Source organism: Nuphar pumila, chromosome 7 (genome assembly GCF_984573655.1).
Source record: "Nuphar pumila chromosome 7, dmNupPumi1.hap1.1, whole genome shotgun sequence".
Classification (NCBI taxonomy): domain Eukaryota; kingdom Viridiplantae; phylum Streptophyta; class Magnoliopsida; order Nymphaeales; family Nymphaeaceae; genus Nuphar; species Nuphar pumila.
Window position 1 is genome coordinate 13,360,601 of NC_143255.1, and position 11,196 is coordinate 13,371,796.

The following is an 11,196-nucleotide window of genomic DNA, read 5'->3' on the forward strand; positions in this document are numbered from 1 at the left end:
TGATTCGCTGAAAAATGATGAACAGACGTTTGGATACATCTATGATGACGTTCTTAAAACAAGAGATGAACAAATACGATTGAGTCTTTTGTGTCTATTCTATGCTATTTTTTAACTACCTATGCTAAAAATTTAGAAAAACAATAAAAAATGATAGAGACAGATCGGGATGTTAGTTTTTCAATGCCACCAATACCACCTTGATACTGATGAGCAGTTGAGGAGAAACATCATCTGTTAGGCTGTTATAGTCTACAGAGCATGTTTTTATTATGGTTTTAGAACTCAGAAATGAAAACCCTAGAGGGGTTTTCAGTTCTAACTCAAAATATAAAAGTTACAGGTCTATGTCTCAAATTTTCAACAACTAAAAAAATACAACTCTTCGATGTCGGATCAGAGAGATATGGATCTGAGAACAAAGATTGTTCTGCAAAAAATATACGAATATGTGAATATGTGAATTTCTTCCTAAATATGCAATTTTTTTCTTATATATATGATTTTTCTCTCAAATATGTAAAATTTCTCCTAAATATATGTGATTTCCCTCCCAAATATGTGAGTTTCTTTATAATATACATATTTCTTCCTAAAATATATGATTTTCTTTCAAAATATGCGAATATGTGAATTTCTTCTTAAATATGTGATTTTTCTTTCAAATATCTGCATTACCACATAAATATACAATTTCCCTCTCAAATATGCGAATATGCGAGTTTCTTATGAACTATGTGACTTTCTCCTAAATATGTAATTTTACTCTCATATTTGAGAGAAAAATAATATATTTACGAAGGAAATTCACATATTTAGAAGAAAATTCACATATTCACATATTTGAGAGAAAATTCATATATTTAAGAGAAAATTTACATATTTGGGAGGAAAATCATATATATTTAGAAGAAAATTCATATATTTTCTGTAAAACAGTTTTTGTTCGCAATTCTGTATCTCTTCAATCCGATGTTGAAAATGTTATGTTTTTAAAGTTGTTGGAAGGCTAAGATACATGCCTGCAACTTTTCTGTTTTGAGCCAAAACCGAAAACCCTTTTAAGCTTTCGACTTATGAGTTCCAAAACTAGAATAGAAACATGTGCTCTTAAAACAAGAGATGAATAAACACGATTGTGCCTTTTTCTTCTATTTTATGCTATTTTCCTGCTATATATACTAAAAATACAAAAACAACAAAAAGGACATAGATAGATTAGGACGTATATCACCTTAATCTAATGAGTGATTAGGGAGAAACATCATATGAAAGACAAATTATTCGGTTGTTCTAGTGTGCAGGGGCTATATCCTAGCGCCTATTCATCATTTTTCAGCAAATTAGTTGTCGTTGAAAAGATATTTCTGTCTTGCTTTTTTGTTCTTTTTTGTATTTTTTCATAATTCTTCATTTCTATGTCAAAACATCCTTTGAAAGTTGTACCGCTCGACTATTCTTATCTGTAGGACATGTTTTTGAACTGGTTTTGAAACTCAGAAACGAAAACCCTATTTCGGTTCTTACTCAAAATAGAAAAATTATAAGCCTGTGTCTTAGCTTTTCAACGACTATAAAAACGTAAGTTTTTGATGTTAGATCGTATATATGTATATATATATATATATATATATATATATATATATATATATATATATATATATATATATATATGAGAACATAGACGGTTCTGCATAAATTAATCACATATTTAAGAGAAAATTCACATATGCAAAGGGTAAAAATATTTTTTAAAGCTAGATATTTGTGAATTTAGACATCGAGTAAGGGTTAAAAAATTGTGGGACATTTCGAGAAATGCATTAGTTTTGTCGTACAATACGATTAATTTTCATTTTTAAAATATTATTTTTTTTATAAAAATGTAAATTTGTATCATAATATTTATGTTTTTTATGGTTGTTTTTGTGAAGAGCTTGCGATTTTAGCATTATATTTTTGTTTTTATTTCCTCATAAAGACTTTTACTTTTTTAAATTTATTCATTATTGCCAATATTTTGCCGAAAAATGCAAAATTTATAAAAATTCTCAATTTTTGACCGGATTTTGCTATGTCAATGGGACACGCCATTTTGAGTGTGCCCCTAATGATACACGAGTGAACATGCCGACACGACAACACGGAACATTGGCACATATGGCTATTATTTTAATAATTTTCATTAATATTTTAATAATTTTTTCTATTTTTCAATAAAAATACAGTTTTTACTATTAAAATATCAAAATTAGTTTTCATTGATTAGAAAATAAAAAAAATCTGTGACCTCCTGCCCTATTTTTTCGGAAAAGCTTTTGGACTTGCAAATCGAACTGGCTTCACGTGTCCACATGTGTACGAATCTTTGTGACGGGAGGTTTTGGTGGATGAAATTGCTGTTTTCAAATGGAATCGTAATTCCCAAGAGGGGTTGGGCCTTGGTTGCTAGATTCGATTTTCATAGCCATCAATCACCCCTCTGCCCGAGCGAATTCGTGGCACAGGCCTCTGGAATCGTAAGTGCATTATTGAGCTTAAATTGTTGGCTGGATCTTGTGTTTGGACCCAGAATCGGAACCGCCTTGGTCTGAATTGGTTAAATAAATCTCTCTCTCTCTCTCTCTCTCTCTCTCCCCACCACGCCCTCTCTCTCTCGGTCATGGCATCGTTGCAGCTGAACTTCGCGAACTCGAGCGCAACGCTAAATCCCGCCACCAGACCTCCTCCGTCGAAGAAATGGGGGAGTTGGAGGAGTTTCCGTTGCTCCTCGAGCTCTCTCCCTTCCTCCAAGTCGTACAAGATCACCCTTCTCCCAGGCGACGGTATCGGCCCCGAAGTCGTTTCCGTCGCTAAGGACGTCCTCCTCCTCGCCGGCTCACTCGAAGGTATTGTTTCTAGCACTTTCTTGGTTTTGGGGGTTTAGGGTTCTACGACTTTTATCATCATTTCCTTTCTCTCTCTCCCACTCTTTCGGCATTCTTTGTCTGTCGTCTTAACAAATATCGAATGTTCTTGGGTTTGGGGTTTTGTAGTCAGAAGAGTGGAGTTCGTAGTTTCACGTGCTTATTCTCCCATGGCTTTGGCGTGGAATCCGGGGTTTCTGGTTTAGTATCGACCTGGAGACTGGTTGGGGTTTTGGGTTCCGGCAAAAAGTTTAGTTTTGTTATTCGTGTGGAATTTGGACTTGGGATTTCAAGGCGGTTTTGGCGTTTTGGTTCTTGTGCAAGTTTTGATAGAAAAAATCGTGTTTTTGATGCTCTCATACGACGACGAGACAAGAATCGGACCGCCATTATTCGTAATTTTTTGTATACATCAATTTTTTGTGTAGTCAGGAAAAACTTTTACGGTTTTTTATCGCAAAAATTGTGTTTTTAATAACTGTATTTTACTCGTAACTCTTTTATACAACTTTTTTGTTTGCAATCAGAGAAAAAAATCATGATTTTGTTCTGTATTTGCTTATCTTTTAGCAGTTCAAGTTTGAGTGAGTATTTAAGTTTTGATTACTAGATTGGTTGGTTATTGTTACGAAATCTTCCTTCGTTGCTACTTGTCATAATCAGTTTTCTGATTAAACTAGGAATCGCTTTCCAATTATGTGAGATGCCGGTGGGGGGAGCGGCGATTGACTCTGTGGGGGTTCCATTGCCAGATGAAACTCTGGCCGCTGCTAGAGATGCAGATGCTGTTCTTCTTGGGGCCATTGGAGGGTGATGTTTCATTTTTTCCAATTATTACCTTTTCCTTTTGTGAGTATGTTTGGAGGTTTGGACGGGTTCTTTTGTGGCTAAACATGTTTTGTTAAGCAGTGTCTGATTATCATGAGATCATGGGTTTTGCAGGTACAAGTGGGATAACAATGAACACCACCTGAAGCCGGAAACTGGGCTGCTTGCACTTCGATCAGGGCTTGGTGTTTTTGCCAATTTGCGCCCAGCAATGGTTTTGCCACAGGTGCTTAATAATCCCTCAATAAAGTTTTTGTTGCTGTTTTGTAGGAAACTTTACTAGACTCAAATTGAGAGTGGCAAATGTAGTTGTTTTGGAATTTGTTGGTTTTATGAGATTCATTTGATTCAACTTGGATACAAATAGGCAAGGTACTATATTAATTGAAATGTGGGTCTGTTTCTCTGGATGTGCTTCACTTGCCTTGGAGTCTTGAAGTCCTAAGGTGCTCTTATAGTGAACTTGAATTAGATATACTAGTAGGTTGGACATCTGACAACTCTTTCTTCACACATAAGGCAATGCAAAGACTATTGATAACCTGAAGCATGGAAGTACCATGATTCTTGAAGTTGCTAGCCTTGTTTGCTAATGATCGATTTTTTTTTCAAATAAATTTATTCCAAAATAATTTCTAATACCTTGTAGGTTGAGAAACATAAAGAATCTTTTTTTCTATCGGGTAACTCGTGAATAGTTGTGACCTTCATTAATATCGAGCTTTTCAACTCTGCTGCTTATTGGAGGTCATGGGGTTTGAATTTCTTACCACACTTCATTCTTCCATGGTGATAAGTGCAATCATTGATTAGAATAACATCTTCCTCTGATGGACAACACTCATAGAACTTGATTTTTATATGGAATAGTGGTTCGTTAATTTCAAAAGGTTAACTGCCACTTCTTAGAATGTGGGTTTTTTGAAAGGGGAGGGGGTGGTTTGTCATTCACGACTCATGAGTGTATCCTTATATGATGGCACCCTTGATTTTTTGCTGCATATACATGTTTTATATGTATATTTATATATCCAAGAGCATTTACATAATATCTTCATTGGGTAACATGGATAGACTCTGTTCTCCACGTGATTGTATCATTCTTTTGACCTCATAGTCTCCTTCCATCAGAGAGTGATGGTGGCACAATTGCAGATCCTGTTTTGAGCCACATCAGCATGCTTGAGTCACATTGTTTGAAAATCTTATGGTCATTTCAACTCTTGATATATGTTGAAGCTCAATAAGCAATTTTCCTCTTTCCAATTAAAGGAAAACTTGATTCAGGCTCGAATTGCATAAAAATGGAAATTCTGTAATATCTATTATCTGTTTCAGACAGAAGCGAATTAAATGTTTTATTATCTGATTCAACAAAGCTTTTTTATTATTGATAATTGATGACTTTGATATGTTAGCTTCTCTAGGTTGGTAAGATGTAGATATGAGATACGTTTTGATCTCTTTCATGAATGCTGCTTAATGTTCTTATTTTTTCTTTCTTTTGATTTTTCAGCTAGCCGACTCTTCCACATTGAAGAGAGAGATAGCAGAGGGAGTTGACATCATGGTTGTGAGGGAACTTACTGGAGGTGCATTCTAAGTGATTGTTGCATATCTGAAATTCAATTCTTTCTTTTTCTGATTGATGATGTGTTTATATCGTAAAACTTTCCCCCGTGTGAATTGGATGCTTTACTAGTTTTTGATTAATGAAATCTTTAGTTTCCTATTGTTTAAGCTAATATGTTTTCATCAGGGATATATTTTGGACAACCAAGAGGTTTTAAAATAAATGAAAAAGGTGAGGATGTTGGCTTCAACACTGAGATCTACTCTTCTTATGAGGTAGGTGACTACAAGTCTTTTGGTTGAATATTTTATATCTTGATCATGAGTTCCCTTACTCCTCCAACCTGAGATTTATTCTTCTCTTTGTTTAAGTTGATGGTAAATCCTTTATGAGAGATTAAGAGGTGCATACTCTGTCAATTTTCTTTTCTTTTGTGGTGTCAGTTTTTTCCCCCTTTTTTGCTTTACATGTGGCACCATTTGATTCGGTATTGATAAATCATTTACATTGCATGTGATAAAGGGAATTTTCATTTTAAAGCTAAATGAAAAGGCGTGATAAACCTACACATGCTCGTAACAGTAATGATGAATTTATTTTATTATGCATGAATGTCTAAAGGTTTTCCTTGGTTGAAGAATCGATATATCATTTTTTTATTGTGAAAAATTGATGTATGAAATGTGTTCATGAAATGACTGAAGTTTCAAAAGGTATACGATTGCAGTTTGTGTTATATTTTAAATGGAAATTGATGATGGTGGTTCACTGGTTCTTTGTTTCCAATACATTATGTCTATTTTCAAGAATCAATATATATATATATATATATATATATATTTCAAATTATCAAAGTGTCAAAATGTATTTTATTCAGAAATTGAGTTGATGCAGTTATTCATATTACTTAGAGGTCATCTCTATTTTCATATCGACATTGGTCATACAGACCCTTGTTAAATGGGTATCCTCATGGCTCCTGCATGTGTATGCATGTGGTTGACTGCGGATTGTAGCTCTTAGTAACATAGCTCAGTTACTTTTCACATTTTAAATCATTGTTTCTCTTTATCACCAATGGAACACATTACCTGATTGGAAGCAATAATTGATGCCTCCTGTATGTATGTGCATGCTGTGACTATCCAGTAACATACGTCAGTTAACTTTTCATATTTATAAATCATCATTTTCCTTATCACTGATCGAACACATTACTTGATTAAAAGCAAAAATTGATGCTTCCTGTATTTATGTGCGCGTGTTTGTTGTGGTTATACCCATTTGATTTAATTAAAAAAGAAGTATCATTTGATGTTATTGTTGAATTGACTGAGATGCTTCTGAATGCTTCCAAAATTAGGTACACATTGACATGCATGTGTGCTCTTGTTTATGTGGTTTTTTTGTCAATATCAAGCTGGAGCATACTAAATATAGCCTGAAAATGTTTCTAAGGGTGTCCATCTTGTTGCACTTGTGCATTTTTTGTGTGTATGCACACACTTGTGTGTGTGTGTGTGTGTGTGCATCCATGCTGGGTTTCTCTATTTTTTGCTGCTTGTTGTCTAGCTTTTAATTCATTTATGGTTGTGGTGGAACGCATAATTTAGATTGATCGGATTGCTCGTATTGCATTTGAAACTGCTCGAAGGCGTCGTGGGAAGCTCTGCTCAGTCGATAAGGCCAATGTGCTGGAGGTATTTTCAGCATCAACAATTTCATCTCTTTTACTATGGAAAGTTTAATGGCCATTGATGTGTTGACTAATCAACAATTTAATTTCATTTATTATGGAAAGTTTGATGGCCATTGATGTGTTGTATGCTAACACATACTTGGACTAAGAGCAATCATTGGATCCTAAATTGGTTGAGCAATACAGTTCACGAAAGATGGCAGGAAAATTTTGTGTGGTTGATAGTCTTGTTTTATTGATTTCAAGTTTACCGGTTTGATTAGGGACTTGTCAGGATTTAAATCCTTTCTAGGTTATTTCAAGCATTTTTAGGTTCACTTAGGCTGTGCTTGAGAGCCGCAGACCTGATCTGATGTGGTGTGGGGGAGTGCGTGCTGATGTGACATGGGCCATAAGGAAGAACCAAGGTTCTCAGTGGTCTTCTCTGAGATCTCACTTTTTGAGGATCTCAGATATGTGTAGCTATAAGGGAGAACCAAAGTTCTCGCTCCCGACCTTGGGGGTGAGGGGTGGGTTTGGGCCAGAGATTATCTGTTCTCAAAACTGAGGATCTCAAAGCAGATCCCTCAAATTTGAGAACAGAGGGTCTCAAACAAATCCTTATACATTATTGAGTGCCCTGATATCAGAATTTGTTGTTTTAATATTAGAAATTCCATGATATATTATGGCCTTGTTTAATTATGGAAACTTGGAAGTAGTCTCATAGATAATCTCTACCTTTAGAAGAGCCATTCAGATTGTACCTTTCTTCCTGTGGCCAATGCCATGCATTGGAGTCATGAAGGTTTCCTGTTGTACTTTATTCGGTTGTACACAAGGCAGATGAATAGTGGTCCTTATCAGACCATGATTCAGAGTGATATTGGGTGTACATAACTAACTAGAACATGAAACCTCTTCACTAGGACTACGAAATTCAAATACTAATATATTCTCTTAATAAAATCAAATTCATGCTCATGTTTATTTTTGCGGTGATGATTAGGCATCCATACTGTGGAGAAAAAGAGTGACACATATTGCATCAGAATACCCAGATGTCGAGCTGTCACATATGTATGTTGACAATGCAGCGATGCAACTCATACGGAATCCCAAACAGGTTTCATCTGTTCCCTTGCATTAGTTTTCTAATCATAGTCTACGTTTATATTCTCATTCTGTTTCTTCTGATGCAGTTTGACACTATCGTGACAAACAATATTTTTGGTGACATTTTGTCAGATGAAGCCTCCATGCTTACTGGAAGCATTGGAATGCTCCCTTCTGCAAGTGTTGGTGAATCGGTAACAACTTGTGTGACCTTTCAGCTGCTTATTTTTCTTCTTTATTGTCAACTTGTCTCTAACTAATGTTGCATCTACAGGGTCCTGGGCTGTTTGAGCCCATTCATGGTTCTGCTCCAGACATTGCAGGACAGGTTGAATTCTCAACCTTTGTGTTATTTTGTATTGAAAGTGCCTAGAATTAGGCGTTCTTAGGTGAATTTTCTACACCAATTTTGCAGGATAGGGCAAATCCATTGGCAACAGTACTGAGTGTGTCTATGCTTTTGAGGTATGGACTTGGTGAAGAGGATGCAGCCAAAAGAATAGAGAAAGCTGTGCTCGAGACATTGGATAAAGGTTTTCGAACTGGTGATATTTTTTCAACTGGAAAGGTACTTGCCTGTTAACCAATTTCTTTTATTCTATTTGCCGGTTTGTTCCTGTTGGTTGTGGTTGTCTTGTTTTCCAGCTCTTTTTTTTTTCTTTTTTGGGTCTTCACCACATGCTTTATGTGATCTAGTGATTACTGACCAGTCATTCAGAAGGGCCTAGGAAGGATTAATTCAGAGATGAAAATGAAACACATTGGCTGTATAATGCAGCTGGATGAGAAATAGTGTCTTCTTACACGATTCTTGAGATTATCCTCTGGGGGATGTTTCCCATGAGCATGCCTTAGAATACTGATTCTTATCACGGGTCGATGTAGAATATGTGTTTTTGTTCTAAACGTGGGAAGTCTAGCTGTCACCTAAAAGATGGTATTCTATAACGTCTGAAATATAATTGAGATCAGAAAGCTTTCCAGTTACCGTGAGAAAGGTAATGTCTTTCAGATTTGATGAATATGATATGGTCTAATAAAGTAGAAAAAATTAAATGGAGAAATGTTGGAAAGCTAACACACACAGAGGCATCATCCGGTGGTAGGGGAAATTTCTCATGTTTTCGAATTTTTTAACAATAAATAGAAAATGTGTTTTGCTGTCTAAATTTGAGTAACGTTGCAAATAGTGCCCATCACATACATTGTGACAAATATCGCGATATTTATTAAAATCTCGCGAAAAAATGCGATATTTATTGTAAACGTTTTAAATGGTTAAATCTCGCAAGATTTTTGTTTTGTGACAAAATCTCGCAATATTATCGCGAGATTTACTAAATCTCGCGATAATATCGCGATATTGTTTGTCACAATTTTTTTCCCACGCGTTCTTAAGCTTGAAACCCTAGGTGAGTCACCAGACTCCCCACTTGTTTGCCAAAAACACAAACGTGTGGCTCTGCCTGTGAGTCCCCAGACTCTCCTGCCTGTGAGAGCACTGAGAGGCAACCCGATTGCAACAGGTTCATCTCTCTCTCTCTCTCTCCACACGCACACACATTCATATTGGGTAGAGTTAATTTTTGGCCAAATGTTTAGGCTTTCGTTGTTTGATGATACATTCCTATGCAGCAGACTCTTAGAGTTCTGGTGATTTGGGCAATGCCCACAAAGTGTTTGAGGAAATTCCCCAGCCAAATGTTTATTCATGAAATGACATTGTCAATGCATGCTTCAAAAGACAATGCCCACCAATTGTTTGTTGCAGTGCCTGAGAGGAATGTGGTGTCTTGGAACACTGTGATTGGTGGGTTTGTTCAGAGTGATGTTGCTTGTGTGCATGTTGGATTATTTCTACTGGATGGGTCTAGTTTGTTCATACATAGCCTATTTGTGTATTTTCTGTTGGAAACTCTCTAGTAGGTTCACTGTTGAAAAAAATATGCAAAGTTTGTAGTATGTGGGTGTTTCATCTTTTTTGTTGGTGTTTTTTTCCATTCTGGCTTCCGTTATTTTGGTAAATATGTTTGTTCACATTATTTAAAAAAGGAATGGTTTCTGGTAATTCTGTGAGATATAACGAGTGAACAATGAATTGCTATAAGGGTGTGGCTTCTTCTTAAAGAATACAAACTGAAGAGCCAAAGTTTTTTTGGCTTATTATACTGAATATGATTATTTATTGGGAAAAATTAAGACTTCGAATAACCTGAAATGGGTCATCCATAGATTTTATACTTTTTTTGCATGTAAAATTAAATTAGTTTATTTGATTTGATTTTTTAGATTTTTTGAGAATTTATTTAATTTTTTAGTTTTTTCCTGAGATTTGGCCGAAAAAAACTCGAGAAATATTCAAAAAGTTGAAAATCTCCCGAGAAATTCACTGCCGAGAAATTGCCGTTTTAAACTTTTGTCACTATGATCACATATGCTTTAGTTAACTAAAAACAAAAGGTGAATCGATCGGTATACACTCACGGGATTGCTAGAGTGGCAACCACGGTACTTCGCTTGTGTCGATTGATTGTGTAACCTCTTAGTATTTTTCATTTGTTAACAGATATTGGTTGGATGCAAGAGAATGGGGGAAGAGGTGTTGAAGATAATTGATTCTCAGAAGCCAGCTGCTGTTCTAAACTGATGTGCTCTGTTTTCCTGAGCATAGAAATTTTGCCAGCATGTTCTCGGGGACTTTGCGTGACAAATCTGGATAGGTGGGACCAAAGCTGAGTTCAATCCCTTGTCGATGTAATGTCACTGTTGTCTGCCAGCAAATTGAACGATGCGGGTTGTTGTAAGGATTTTGTTTTTGTTCTTTAGTTGAATTTGAGGTCATGTTTATGTTGTAGAAGTTGTTGGCCCGTCACTTTCGGTTTTTTTTTTTGGGTAGTCAAAATTGGGGACCCTCCTATGGGATCTCGTGACTTGAGCGATTCTTTTTTATGAATAAAAGGGATGAAAGTAGATCTCTCTCTCTCTCTCATCCTGTATTATTAATTATGAACTGAGGGATAAGCTCCAAGGGGTTTGGCGTAGGGGGGAATGGGCCTTGGCTGTCAGATGGGCAGGATTCCTGCGGGCATCACCCC

The 11,196-nt window shown here is 35.9% G+C and overlaps 1 protein-coding gene across 1 annotated transcript; it reads left to right on the top strand.

Annotated features, from left to right (window-relative positions):
• Nucleotides 1-2,328: 2,328 nt before the first annotated feature.
• Nucleotides 2,329-10,954, top strand: LOC149831194 (3-isopropylmalate dehydrogenase 2, chloroplastic-like). The gene is made up of 11 exons (XM_090013729.1): nt 2,329-2,888; nt 3,587-3,716; nt 3,849-3,960; nt 5,251-5,326; nt 5,494-5,582; nt 6,921-7,007; nt 7,995-8,111; nt 8,188-8,295; nt 8,376-8,429; nt 8,517-8,669; nt 10,668-10,954. Exons 1-11 carry the CDS (start codon nt 2,663-2,665, stop codon nt 10,746-10,748), a joined length of 1,233 nt encoding a protein of 410 aa, XP_089869855.1. The 5' UTR covers nt 2,329-2,662; the 3' UTR covers nt 10,749-10,954.
• Nucleotides 10,955-11,196: the final 242 nt, after the last annotated feature.